Source organism: Opisthocomus hoazin, chromosome 11 (assembly GCF_030867145.1).
Source record: "Opisthocomus hoazin isolate bOpiHoa1 chromosome 11, bOpiHoa1.hap1, whole genome shotgun sequence".
Taxonomy (NCBI): domain Eukaryota; kingdom Metazoa; phylum Chordata; class Aves; order Opisthocomiformes; family Opisthocomidae; genus Opisthocomus; species Opisthocomus hoazin.
In genome coordinates, this window is record NC_134424.1 from 20,304,619 (window position 1) to 20,319,671 (window position 15,053).

At 40.8% G+C, this 15,053-nt stretch overlaps 1 protein-coding gene across 2 annotated transcripts in view; it reads right to left on the bottom strand.

Annotated features, from left to right (window-relative positions):
• The window catches only part of CENPP (centromere protein P), a 146,107-nt gene extending 132,890 nt beyond the window's left edge, over window positions 1–13,217 (bottom strand). The window contains exons 1-5 of one of the 2 annotated variants that reach the window (XM_075433107.1): window positions 13,140–13,217; window positions 10,596–10,750; window positions 9,595–9,752; window positions 9,152–9,240; window positions 5,030–5,118 (exon numbers count right to left, since the gene is read on the bottom strand). In XM_075433107.1, coding sequence (XP_075289222.1) covers window positions 5,030–5,118; window positions 9,152–9,240; window positions 9,595–9,752; window positions 10,596–10,732 — 473 coding nt within the window. In that variant the 5' untranslated portion in view covers window positions 10,733–10,750; window positions 13,140–13,217. Of the gene's footprint in view, window positions 1–5,029; window positions 5,119–9,151; window positions 9,241–9,594; window positions 9,753–10,595; window positions 10,751–12,754; window positions 12,946–13,139 lie in introns of those variants that run through there. The other variant, XM_075433106.1, reaches the window with a different exon arrangement.
• Window positions 13,218–15,053: the final 1,836 nt, after the last annotated feature.

Sequence of the window (15,053 nt, forward strand, 5' to 3'; positions counted from 1 at the left end):
TCCGCTCCCAAAGGAACAACAAACGTTTTGAAAACTACGTATGAAACTACTGCTGAAGTAATTTCCAAAGAAGTTGCAAACACTGCATAAAGTACAGAATCCAGGAAAGCTACACAGCTGACTAATAATCCATTCTTGCAGATGGGGAAAACTACACACAGGTTTGAAAATAAAAGCTGCTCTTCATAAGCAGAGATGACTACTCGTACTGAATAGGATGGCAAACCACCAAACTGACACTGACAAATAACACACTGCACTACCATGGACTGAGCGCTCTGTTCTTTTTCATCAGTCTACAAGGCAGTAAAGATTTTGCATTTAAGAAAAGCTGCAATGCATTAAACACTGTGGCTGATTCATTCCTTCATATCATGAAATTTTACTTACAAAAGAAATTTGCCAGTAAAAATCAATTATATGCTTTTCTACTTCAGAAACTGGCACTACAGTTGCTTACTTTCATTGTACATTTGCTATTTTATCCTCCTAGAAAAACTGTGTAGTTTGTATGTCAACTATGACATACACAACATTTTTAGTAGAAGTACACTATTACATTCACTCTGAGACAGCCCAGGAAGGCAGGCAACAATAGAGGAAAGGAAACCAAGACACCATTAAAGCCCTTTCTTTTTAAGAAAAACACAACAGAAAAAAACCATTTCTTCTTCCTAACTTCGAGTAATGTAAGGATCAGGATAGAGAACGGAAAGGAGACAATAAGGTGACAAACTGCCAAATAGCCAATCATCCACCCAGTGTTGTCACGGGGACAGAGGGAGAACGCTGGTAAAGGGTGTACAGTTTTTACTAAAGAAATGTGGCAAAAATGCAAAGAATGCAAATTTCCACAAAAGCTAAGTGTCAGAATACCTGAAGCAACACGATCCTTTAATCGTAAGGGTGAATGGCTTCACCTCATTGTTGATGAATGCCACAGTCAAATGAAACAGATGATTAGCCATTGTCAAAGCATACCTGGCAAGCACTGCTTTGAAAATGCAGATTTATTCCAATTACTAATACAGGATTTCACAAGCTTACCAAACCTGACTGAGGAAGATACGCAACTTACATTTGGGAATATTTCAGACAGTTCCAGAGGATCTAAATTCTAGACGTAAATTTCACTTCTAAGATCCTTTCTGTTTCAGATTAATTAATCCGTCTGGATTTTCAGAACAGCTGGAAGCAGAAACTTGAGGCCATTAACAGAACGGTTGCAATGGTGTATTACAGGCTGCCCAGAGAGGTTGTGGAGTCTCCTTCTCTGGAGATATTAAAATCCCGCCTGGACGCGGACCTGTGCAGCCTGCTCTGGGTGACCCTGCTTTGGCAGGGGGATTGGACTAGACGATCCCCAGAGGTCCCTTCCAACCCCTGCCGTTCTATGATTCTGTGATCACCAAGTCACTTCAGCCATTCAAGGCAGAACTGTGCCTCGGACCCAGCTCTATATAATATATAGGAACAGTAACCCTTAACAAGTTACACAAAAATTAAATGCAAAAAATACATGACATTCATTCAGATATTGCAAATGTAATAGAAAAGCCAAAAAGTTTTACCCTAGCCTGGAAAGAACAGCATCATTGAAGTTACCACAGGAGTCACAGCTGCCAACAAAATCGGGCCAAGACAAAAAAAATGCTGGCAACACAGACCAAACTGAGTCCCTGGAAGGATCTAAACATATACTGATTTACAGTAGAGTTGACTAGCTCCGAGTTCCGGACAGCTTTTTTTAACCACAACTCATAATGGTACATATAAAAATCTACACATACTACAGTAAAAATCTAGACTTAGTAATGAGCAAGAGAGACTTCACTACCTACTGAACATGATTCTACACATACTGAGTTAACACTTCTTGCATGTACGGATACAGCACTGGCTAACTTTGAGACAGAAAACTGGATTCATTGTTAAGAAGCAGGGGGGAGGGAAAAATCTGTGTTGGCATGAAGAGACATATGTAATACACACGCTTCACAGCACTTAAAACTACCCATAAACAATAATTCCTAATTAGCCTAAATTAGCCTAATTCCTAATGCTGAAGCCAGCTACAACAAACACTAAAATACGAAGAAAACATGGTACAAAATAACAGGGTACTAACAGAGTGCATGTTAATATTTAAATTTTTTTTAAATAAATTAGCATTACAAAATGCCACCGGATTTGAGGAAAAAAAAAAAAATAAAATTTCACTCAGAGCAGAAAACACCAATCTCCAAAGCCAACATCCGGGTAACACAAGTCTTCCAAAACCAGAAAAAGCATATTCAGGCAGAGAGTAACTCTGTGTCAGGTTAAAATCACATGCCCTTCTTCCAAACATCATTTCACTTTTACAAAATGACATCAACAAAACACAGAGGTATATAAGAAACTTAACTGTTGTAAAAGTATTCAAGGCTCCTTTAATACACTCCTTTAGTTACTTTAACAGAGGAAATTATTTTAACTGACTGCAAGACTTCTTGCATTAGCATATAAACCAAAGAATGACACTTGCAGCTGTGAGAAGAATTCATGCTTCCCCTAACTTCCAAAATACCTAGCCCATGCAGTGCTTAATACAATCCCAAATCCTTCGCTCTGACTTCTAAATTCTAACTAGTTAGTAAAAAGGAGCAGTTTTCAAACTGTCTAAAAACTCCCATTCGACTAAGTAATCCATGCTATAGTTAACTAACTCAACAATTAATGGGATATCAAGTCAAAAATAGAAAAAAGACTGACCACAAGATTTTTCGTAAGATATTTTGGTCCTCAACACTAATAAAGTATAATATAAGTGGTAACTGGTGCAAAGGGGACTCACGTAAAATCCCATAACAGAAGACTAAACATTGTGATTCCATTTGCACACATATTTTATTTTCACAACATATTTAAGGAATGGAACATCTTTTGAAAATAAGTATTACGTACTGCAGCGGTACTTGGTTGGAAACAGACTGATTAATTTTGCTTCTTTTAAAAACATGTTGCTTGGGTGTTCTAGCATTCCCGTTTTCTTCCAAAGCAGGATGGGCTTGGGAATTACAACTGAACGCCAAGTTTTTAACTCTGGTGCTCTTAAAGACCTTTTTCTGTCCTACATTATGAAAAACGAAGCCAAAAGAATTGGAGAGCCGAGACGAAAAAAAATCCAGACCAGCACAGAAAACAGAACAGAGCTAGACAATTATTTGGCAAGACGGGGCCAAGGAGGCAAAAGAAGGAAACAGAACCGGTAGGGAGGCTGAAAAGAATGAACAATACAGAGGGAGACCAGATTTAGCTGGTCAGGAATGGAAGGAAAGGGAGGGAAGAGGTAGGAATCCAGATTCTAAGAGCAGCCGATGGACTGAAGAATAAAGGGCTAGTCGGGAAAAGCCTGAAGCTGGACATGAAAAGAGCAGATTAGGACTTGGAGCAGAAAACGACAACTACATAACAAAGGGATTGAGAAAACAAGCCATAAAGAGAGAGCACATAATCAGATTAAGTCAATCTAACTGTGGGTTGCTGTCAAAACAGACATTGTCAACATTAGCCCCACTCTGGCCACATATTTACTGCCTTAGGTCAGCAACAAACACTGTGACATCGCAGGACAGGTCAAATAGAAAAAAAAAAAAGAAATCTGAAGGGGTGGGGTGGCAAGCCCCCTCCCCATTTACTTTTTCAACCAAATGACTACGTTGATCCTATTTGCCACGTGGCTTTAAGAGTATATACATTGACACACGGACAACAGATGGTACATGCAAATAGAGCCTCAGGACAAAGAACTGCTTGCTTTATTGACAGCAAAGCCTTAATTCATCCTATATCATTCACAAACACTTAGGTTTACTTATGAATACTGGTGTAATATGGAAAAGGACCAGGGCAGTGAAGAGACAGGGACAAGACAGCATTGCTTAAGCCAGGATGAAATAAAGTCTGCCACTACCTCAACGCATTCCTTTCCACTATGACTATTAAGTTCCAAGACACTTCTGCTGTCAGAAAATACTCATGAATAAAACAGGGTAATTTCCTCTTCTAAATCTTGACAGCAGTCAACTACTATTCTCCATTATACCGCTAGCTTCAGTAGATTGCTATGAAAATTCCAAAGCCTCTGAATGGAAGTAACATCTTTCAGTACAGACTAGTGAAACCTGAGGTAACTCAACAGACCTTTCTTTTCACCCATTCGTTTGCCTTCCCTCTCCCTCACCAACTCTAAAAGACAGCATAAAACAAAATAAATCACTTACAGAACAGGCTTAAATTAACTACCCGATAATAATCAATAAATAATAGATGTGTTCTCAGAATAGTTTGCTGGCAGATTTCACAGCACAATACTGCAGACAAATAATTTGAACATGACGCATCCTGTGTACCACAAGAAGTTAACATCCTCCAGAAAACAACAAAAAAAATAGCACTGAGTCATATGCTTAAGTTTTAGTATGTACGTTTTCTTAAGCCATTGCACAAATACACTATTCCAGGCTTTTAAACTATATTCTACTGTTTTTAAAATATCAGTGACAGAAATTCTGATACAAAGAAAAGAAATGGAATGGTGAGCAGAGAATTAGGAACAGGCAAGTACTGGAGAGGGGTTCTGGATATACACTTGAGCCATTACTCAACCACGTTGCTCATCTGCAACTCACATACACATCTACGTAACAGGTAATCTGTTGATTACATCAGTTAAAATGCAATATCTGAGATTACCTTGTTATATCTTTCCCTGAACCAAACAATTTCAAACCGCTCTAACGCATTATTAATTAAGAAGCTGCTTAACATGAATTCGTAACAGTCCTGTCAGGCCTTAAAAATTAGATGCATTTCATCTTCTCTCCAGAAGGATACAGCCAAGAGATCAGAAGTGTTTAGGTTGGGCTAACAGTACATTACCAAACAAAGAAGCTGACTGCCAGCAATTCACATGAAAACTCAGTATTGCATTCAGTATCAGATATCCCATACAATAACTCTCCTTCAACAAGAAACTCCACCTTACCTTGACACAAACTTGCTCACATCTGAATCTTCTCCAGATTCCATTACAATGCTGAGATCAGTAATAACAGTAGACACACTATCTTTGTTCTAGATTGGAGAAATAACAATGCAATATTATAGAAACTTCTCTAGTGATGAGAAAAAAACGTTCCTATTTGAATTCAAAAGACTAAAATATATGCAAATACTGCTAAGTACCCTTAACATAGCATTTTTTTAAACTACAGCTTCTATGTGTGGACATTTTCTCTCATTTCAACTGTATCAGTATTATCCATACAACAAGGGTTTTGGAACGGTATCTGAACCTGACAGCATAGAAAATACACGTGTATAAAGGAACACTTCTAATAAACACGTTCATCTGCTTTCTTTTAGGTCACTTCCACTTCTTTAAGATTCTTCTCATCTTCCAACACAGCACCTAGCTGCCACACATACTAGAAAAATCAAATATAAGGTTTCATCTGAAAACCATAATAATGCTACCCTAAGTTAAAAAAATTAAAAAAATCCTGTTAGTTTTCCTTTTATTTTTTAATTTTAAAGCCTATAGTTTTGCCTCAAATTCTTGCCCCTTTTTACAGTAATAACTATTACTCAGGGATATGTGCATGCTTATAAAAATAACATGTTTCCAAATGAAAATATCTAGCAACCTACAAAAAATATAAAAGAAGTTCATACAGTAGAAATGAAGCCATAAAATGACTTAATTCTTTTTGCTACACATTCTTGAACACACTAGACTAATAAGTTAGATAACAGTGGCTGGAAAAGCTTAAAGTCATGGTCTGAAGATCATAGCAAATGCTTCACTTCATACTGGAGACTTTGTACTTTATTTCTCTTATACCCAGTCACTACAGGCAACTGGGAATGGCAACACAAAGGAAACTAAACAGACAAGCTGGAGTCAAACACAAACAGCAATCCCTAGTACTGGTTGGACAGAAGTACTACTAACACCGCCATCAGTAAAGACAGAAAAGGCAAACTAAGACACCACAAAATTCAGTGGATTGAGTAAGTAACCTCAGGAAAAATTTAGAGCAAAAGGTTCAACGCATGCATGGAGCTGTAGAGAAGCTGCTAGTAGTCACAAGCTAACATGCTACCTTCTAAAGGAACTGGTTTTCCAGTAAGAGGGCTACTAACATATGCCAAGATGCCATCCTGGAGTCAAATAAAAAGATTTAAAAGGAAAGCAACTCATCTTTGAATGATTGCTTTCTCAAGAGATTTAGACTTGTTTTGGCAGATTTTCAAGCTAATAGTATATGTCTTCTCCTAAGGACGGTAAGAGGGGAAAAAAAATTAAAAAAAATCAATCAAACAATGCTTTTGCATTACCCTGTTTTCTTTATCCACGTTTTGACCTTTGTAAGCACCCACCTATGCACAATGGTGAACAAACGGGAGCTTCTTTGCTTGCCTGCAAAGCTGGCAAAGCACTAGTCAGTTTGGGAATATAAACTATACGCTAGTCTAACGCTATGCCAAAACTAAAGAACCAGCTCAGCTGTAGAATATGCCAGGCAGTGAGTGACCAACACTACAGGAATACAGACATAATTTCAAGGATTCAAACCTAGTCAGAGTGAACTCTGCTCGCCCTGCTTTGTATAATTGTATCCTGGCATACAGCTTTTGACATGAATGACATTTGACATTTTGTTTAAGATCAAATTAGATATAATTATAAGAGCAGTTTGTTACTGTGTAGTAACAGGTTTGATTTAAGATACCATAGAGCTGAGTTAACTGTATAGTAATTTATCTACTAGATTCAACAGCTAAAGTTAACAGTGTGAAAAAAATTATTCTTTATCTTCTGTTGCATACCAAAGTATTTGTTACCTACTAAGCATTTCCCAAAAACAACTGTCGTCTTTTATTTCTCAAGATGAGTGAAACTAGTTGCAACTTCATGCTACCGTGTCCTGTTGTGTCGCTTGCCCATACTGATGTCAGTACAGGTTATTTGGAATACAACCGTTAATGCCACATCTTAGAAAATAGGCTTCTCCATTTTAATATGCAAGAAGCCAGAGGCATAAAAAAGTTAGAGCTAAGTTTCCAGGTCTTAGTCCGGCCTGAAGTCACAACTTCCCTGAAAGCTATGGAGGCAGACTCTTGCACCCACAGAGGACCTACTGCCTTCACCACAACATGACCTGCACAGTATACAACGCCTTCGCAAAACCAAGGTAACATGCCACCACTGTTACACCACAGGAACAGCCAGCTAGAACTAGGCAGAATGTCTGAATGGAGCTGTTAACAGTCGAGTCATGAGATACACTTTTTCAGTATAAAGAAATGGAAGATAATAATTTTGAATCATGTAAATTAAAACAGTATATCTTGAAAATACAATCCTTAAGCTTGAACTTTTGAAATACTAAATTCTCTCAAAATCTGTTTCATTCAAACCGCTCTAACAAAATGAAAATACAGAACTCTACACAATGTTTGTACTTCATAGCTCTAACCAAACCATTACATTATGATTTGTACAACAGCTAAAGCACATTAACATTTAAGTAAATGCAAAGCCTTTAATAACATACAAGTTCATGTGCAATCACAAAAACTGAATTAAGGAACAGAAACTAGTCTGTGTTTGAAACAGTAAGTGTAATTCTTGAATTGAGTATGTAACACCAAAAACAAAACACAAAACCTGTATATATTACAGCACAATTAAAAACGGTACTCTTAATTGATGTCTGCTAAACTAATTTACCATTTTCCACAACATGTCCACAACCCACATCATACAAATGTAGAAAATATTGGCAGTTCAAATTTCATTAACTTAAATTGATCCATCATCTGCATTGCATATTAAGTCGTAAGTTGCAGATGCCATGTACTTTTCTTTAAAAATATTTAATTAATGCAAAAATTTAACTCCAAATTATATTTTTTTCAACTGAAGGGGGTTTTTTAAACATACACACTTCCTATTCTGTATATCACTCAGCCTAGTGTATTTCAGCAGCACTGAACTGGTACCAGTTTTAGGCATTCCGTAGTCAAGTGCTGCCATCTAGTGCTCTACTAGATTCAAGCATCACTAACGCGTCTTAGCATAAACTTGAAGTTACTCATCTGAGCTCAACTGACACTAAAAGACATCCTTGTTCTGCAGAAGCATACAGATCAGAAAAAAGCATTAATCTAACCAAGCCACGTGATTGAGTCAGGCTATTTCCATGCTCAAAGCTAAATGCGGTTTTATACAAGCAAATGGTAAAATGATATCACTAGGACCACAAGTTTCAAGTCATGCATGGACTTAAAAGCTTAAGGAATAACCTCATTCAGCTGAACTCCTGCAGTTTCAAATTATGTCATCTACACCTGACTATCTAAACACTAATTTCCTACATTCATAATACGTTTTTTCTTAAGATTAGGAAGGATACCTTTATATAGCAAGGCAGTTTTTAATGCTACCAGGCCCAATCACATTCAATTTAAAAAAATACCTTTAAAGCTGAGCTGAAAACCAAGTTTTCTTGAGAAGGAAGATTTCCTGATGTCAAAAGTTCACTACAAATTGGGGTACATTATTACAAATTGGGGTAGCAGCTGTTTTGCATTGCTTATCACTCAGAACTCTGTGCTAAGAATAGATTCTTATGGAAGACCTTCCTTGCAAAAAATCTGTCATCATTAGTGTAACTTCTGTGCAGTCCCATAATGTAATGGCTCGTCACGCTAGCCAACCAAGCAGAAATATAACCAAAGGAAAAAAAAACAATTGTTCACGTTCATAGTATTTTAGTTTTTCCTCAGCTTGCTCAGGAGAGGTAAAGTTCAGAATTTTCCAGTCTCCAGAACAAGATATCTGACCACAGAAGAACATAAGAGTTTCGTGACTGAGTGTTGAACCTGTCCTTCAGAATTATTTTGCTTGGACACGTATGGAATTCAAAAGTTGGGTCCCTCTGTTACAGAGTGAAAACAATCCACTGAGGCTTACATTAAGGAGACTCAGGCAATCAAAATGACAAAATATCAGTTGAAGATGTCAGCTGGAAACGGAAGTATTAACATTTGTCCATCTGAAGTTCTGTTTGTTTGTTTTAAAAGATACATTGATCCTTACCTGCATTTCAAGAAGCTGGAATTCCAATTGAAAAGACAAGGAGTGGCACTTCCCTGATAACCTGTGCTTCCGCACTGTTCCGTTTCTAGCTGTTATAAAGTTAACAAAATACTTGATTATAATTCTATTTAACAATTATTGCATTTCTTCTATTAGTCATATTTAAAGTACCAGCTGACATCATCCAGCATATAAATAAGTTAACCATGTTAAACAAAAAACCAAACCAACAGCTAACTTCACGGAAGTCTTTCACTTTCCCACTATGCTAAGTACTGTATTTACTCAGAAACTATTTTGTTAATAAAGAAAATTCTATTGTCTTTCAAAATAATAATCTTTCTGCTAACACACAAAATAGAATTACAACACGCATTTACAAATGTAGTGAACTGAAATAGTATGCCCAGTGTAGCACCAGTAAAGGGCACAAAAATGCTTACTTTTTTCCACTGTTTTCTTGGAATGACTTGTGAACCGAATACCAGTAAATTTCATTAAAAATGAGAGATCAGTTTCTAAAGTTTCAAGTAGAGCTTTCAGGTCTGATGGAGATTCATATCCCTTAGATTCTCCCCAAAACTCTCTTTGGAATGATTTTCTAGAATTTAACGAAGAAAAAAAAATTAAAAAGGCAAAAGACTCAGACACAAGAACATCCTTTGTCACATCAGTACAGCAATACCGTTAAATAAAAGGCATTTGTAATGTGACCTGATGACTTTCAGACCAAGATCAGTTTTCAAGGAGTTGCATTTCAGTTGGAACACATTACTAGGACCAGTAAGCCAGTCTAACTTACATCAATACTTTCTGTTCACTACCAGGTAGACACAGCCTTCATTATCAGTCTTGAGATTAAGCATCCATTTTGAGGAACACACAACAAAAAAGAGCTGTGATGTCTTTACTCACCTAAATGGCTTATCTACAGGGTGTGCAATTACTATAGAATATCAGTTAAATAATGGAAATGAAAAACCCTTAACATGGCACTTCTTTAGCATATAACCTGCACATGTCCCCAGTCCCCATCTATTTTTTTTTCTTTAAAGTAAACATGCACTGAGCTGTTTCACAGTGCATAATGGAAATCGTGGCCTTTGTAGTCAACAGCTCTGCAGAGCCTGCACAGTAAGGTAACTGATATCGTGCTCTGACCACTAGGACTGCCTTTTGTTTGAAAAAAAAAAAAAAAAAAAGAAAAAAAAAGGCAAACAAACAAAACAAAATGCTAAAAACCCCACAAACTACCAACAGAGGGCAGTAAAAAGAGATCAACTATTTACTATTTGTCATCTTTTACCACATATAGCCCATGTCCTAAACAAGATCAGCACTGTAAAAAATAACACAAGGAAAGGCCTAACACACAGGCAAAAGCTCATCCTAAACAATGTTGGCAAACACACACTATTAATCCAACATATGAAAAAAGGCATACATTGACATTAATATCTCCTCATCAGAAAAAAAGGTGGATTCTTGTTGGCTATCCTCATACTTCTCAGCCAAGAGTTTAATTTCTTCTTCCAGTGACTGGATTTCATCTTCATAAGCTTCAAAAATGCTGTTCTCCATTTCCCAGAATCAATGTTGCTAGATAAAACAAAATAAGTATATTTCTTAGGCCAAACAAACAAAAAAAATCCATTTTCAAAATACATTACTTTTATCCAAGGAATTAATTTAAGAAATGCAAATATCCCATTAGGCAATTGTTTCTCCTACAGCCCTACTTAAAATGAGACAATTCTATTTTATGACTTTCGAAAACTGAAGAACTGGTACACACAATTTTTAAACACCTCAGGTAGCTTTGACAAGCATAACTACTCATACCTCCATAAAGAATTCTAGAGCATTAAACGCTCCTGCTTGCTACAGAATATTACACTAACACATAAACCTTGATCCTCAGCAAACAAATTTTACAGGAATTCCATCACCTACTTGAAAACAGAATTAGGCTTGCAGTAAAACTCTGCTCTTAACACTACAGTACCCTGTCATCAACGTAACTCTTACCTAAACCCTGGGAAGTCCACTTAGAAAGACATTGGTCTACAAGCAGACATTACCAGAGCAGAAAAGCCACTTTTTCCACAACTCTGAACATAACAAAGCTTCCTAGGAAACCTGGTAACTCACTCTGCTGAAAGCATCGTGGGCAGGGAAGTTCCTGCTTCCAGTGAATACAGGAAGCGACTAGAGATCAGCAAGAATGTGATAAAGAAAAAATTTCTGGCTTTACATAAAAGAAGAAAGAAAAAAGTTTTTTCCAAAATATATAATTATTGTGGAAAAAACGTAGTTTTGTTGTATTAGATCCTCAAAGACCTAATTCATTGAGTCCAAATGTAATTGTTAAACCAATTTTAAGACACAGATCACTGCACAGCCTCCAAATACAGAAGTCAGAACAGCAATCTCACATAGTCAAAGGCTTCCTTTAAGCATCTTTTTAACTCATGATGACTTCACCCAGGGGCATAGCCAGCTGTTTTACATTTGCTGCAACAGAACAACGAGCTGTTCTGCAGACAGAAAGCAAACCTAACCACACAGAGAAACCGAAGCCAGCTCTGACCAATTCACCTAACGAGCCACCTGATTAAATGAAGCACACCTGTTCCTACTAAGACAACAGCATGATTTGCCTTTCAAGTAAACAGCAGTAGAGACACAAAGAAAAAGCCATGTTTCACAAAAAATGCAAAATAAATAAACTCCAATTTTAAGAAAAAAAAAAAATCTGACATTCAGCCTAGACATGACACATTCCTAGGACCCTGGAGAATATTATGCAGCTCAATACCAATATATTAACACTTTCAACCAGGAAAAAAAGACCAATCTAGAGATAAATCGAGTTTTATGGGTGTTTTTAAACAACCCCTACTGTAGTTGTAAGATCCAGACTAACACAGTTCAAAAAAAAGGGATGAGGGGGAAAGAGGATTTTGTTGCCTTATTCCATACGAAGCATCATCTAACAACACATATAAGAAAACAACATTCAAAGCACATTTTGCATTAACAACATACTTAGTGACTAAAGACAGTGCACACAATTAAAGAATCACTGAGATTGTGCCCAGCCGTGTCTGCCTCTGAAATTTTAAAGCAATCTTAGGCAATGTGTGACAACAAACAACATCAGCAGCGACAAGAAACACAAGTTCTCCAACTTTTCGTGCTTCCTATTCGTGTTTTTTTAACCGGATACATTGAGGAAAGTTTTGGTCATACTGAAGGGCACGTTGGGAAACAGAACCCCATGACATCGCCCAGACCTTCGCCCTCGGTTGTCAGCCGACTCCTCTTTTAACAGCCGGCTGCTTTCAAATCAGTACCAGGACACAAACACGCTCGCAGCTATTCCCGCTCCCGTGACTCTACTCGGCTGCAGAAGGCTCACAGAGCACAGAAGGCTCACACACCAGTTACGACCCCAGGCCATTATTTCCAGAAATAAACGCCCGCACATACTTTTAATTAGATATGACTTGAACGGCAACCGACCAGTCATTCCTCCTCACGCTAAGCCGGCCCACGCACGTCCCTATTCGCGCACGGGCGGCGTGTCACCCTTCTACTCACCTGCCCGCGCACACCCCGAGCGCTCGCCGTCACGCTGCCGCAGGAACGGCTGGGGAGAGCGTTCGAGCGCTCCCGAGAGAGGAGCTGCCGGGGCTCTGCTCCCAGCCCGCAGCTCCCTCACGGCCGCGGAGGGACCGGCGCTGAGAGGAGCGGCCGCCGCGCTGAGGGGAGCGGCGCGCGACCCCGCCGCCGCGCGCGCCCCGCGCCTTCGAACTGCGCGCCCAACCAGGCGGCTGCGGACCCGGGCGCTACCACAGCTGCTGCCCGAGCAGGGGGCGCCGCCCGCGCCTTCCTTCCCCCTCCCCGAAGCAACAGGGCCGCTTGAAGGGCGGCTCCCGAGGTCGTTATTCGAGACAAGCGGGAAAAGCGTTATTTGGTCAGTTACCGCCTTCTTGTTTTGCTTCTGTCTTGCGGCAAACCCCCCTAGAGCTCTTCCCGGTTAGTTCCGTCCGCCGTCACGAGGCCAACCCGTGTGCTCCCGCCACACGTAACCGGCCGGAAACAGAAACCCGAACGCGCCGAGGAGACGCTCTGAATCCAGCGGCCCCGGGGGGAGGAACCCTTTTTTCCGAGCGAGCTCTAGGCAGGGGTGCGGGGGGGACGGTGAATGGAGTTGCGCGGCAGCGGGGGATGGCACATGGCGGTGGTAACGGAGACCCGCGGCGTCCCTTCAGGGCCGGCGGGTGCCGGGGGCCGCGGCCTCTCGTCCCCCTCGGAGGAACCGTAGAGCGGTTTTGTCGCGGAGAGCTGGTCCCGCTTGCTGCCGCGCACTCTGTCCTCGGCTTCAAGGTCTACGCAGACCCCAAGCCCTCAGCCCCGGGTTCTTGCCGCAGTGCGGTGTTTCCCGGCGGGGCTGGAGCAGAGCGTGTAACGCGCTGCGGAGCGAAGGGCCTCTGCTCCCAGGGCTCTGTGCGGGGGGCTGCGGGTGGGAGGGTTCGTTCCGTGGCTGCCGGGCAGGAGAGCTGAACGGGCTCAATGCGGGGAGCTACAGATATTTATAGCATAAAGTGACTGTCTTATAGTCAGACCCCTCTTTGGTGTCTGTGCAAGAGTGCAGCAGTAGCAGTGTTAGTTTTATCTAGCCCCAGCTCAGGCTGGCACTTGATCCCACTGTCCATGTCACCAGCGAAGATGTTGAACTCTGAGTGTGACCATCCAGCCAATTCCTTATCCACCAAGTGGTGCATCCATTGAATACGTGTCTCTCCAATTTAGAGACAAGGACGTCGTGCGGGACAATGTCAAATGCTTTGTTTAAGCCTGGATAGGTGACATCAGTTGCCCTTCCCTTACCCACCAACACAGTAACCCCATCATAGAAGGCCACCAGATTTGTTAGGCGTGATTTGCCCTTACTGAAGCCATGTGGCTGTCACCAATCACCTCCTTATTTTCCACAAGCCTTAGCATGTTTTCCAGGACGATCTGCTCCAGGATCTTGCCGGGCACAGGGGGGTCATGCTTCACCTTTTCCAATCACTTCATCAGACTGCCATGACTTCTCAAATGACAGATAGTGGCTTAGCAACTTCATACACCAGTTCCTTCAGGACCTGCGGATGTACCTCATCGGGTCCCATGGACTTGTGCACTTTCCTCCTGTAGTGGGCAGTTCTTCATTCTCCCAGTTCCCGCCTGTGCCTCCTGTGACTTGGGCGGTGTGGCTGGAGCACTCGCCGGTGAAGACTGCGGCAAAATTCTCACTCAGTACCTCAGCCTTCTCCACATCCCGGGTAACCAGGTCTCCCGTTTCCCTCCAGAGAGGGCCCACATTTTCCCTAGCCTTCTTTTATCATTGATGTACCTACAGAAGCTTTTCTTGTTGCCCTGGATGTCCCTGGCCAGATTTAATCCTATCAGAGCTTTAGCTTTCCTAGCCTGAACTGTGGCTGCTCAATCTCTCTGTACTCCTCTCAGGCTACCCATGCTTGCTTCCATGCTCTGTAGGCGTCCTTTTTGTGTTTGACATTGTCCAGGAGCTCCCTATTCATCCAGGCAGGCCTCCTGGTATTTTCACCTGACTTCCTCTTTGTTGGGACGCATCCGTCCTGACCTTGGAGGAGGTGATCTCTGAATATTAACCAGTTTTCTTGGGCCCCTCTTCCCTCCAGGCCTTTATACCATGGTTCTCTATAAAGCAGGTCCCTGAAGAGGCCAAAATCTGCTCTCCTGAAGTCCAGCGTAGTGAGCTTGCTGTGTGCTCTCCTCGCTGCCCTAAGGATCTTGAACTCCACCCTTTCATGGTCACTGCAGCCAAGGCTGCCCTTGAGCTCCATATTCCCCACCAGCCCCTCCTCTC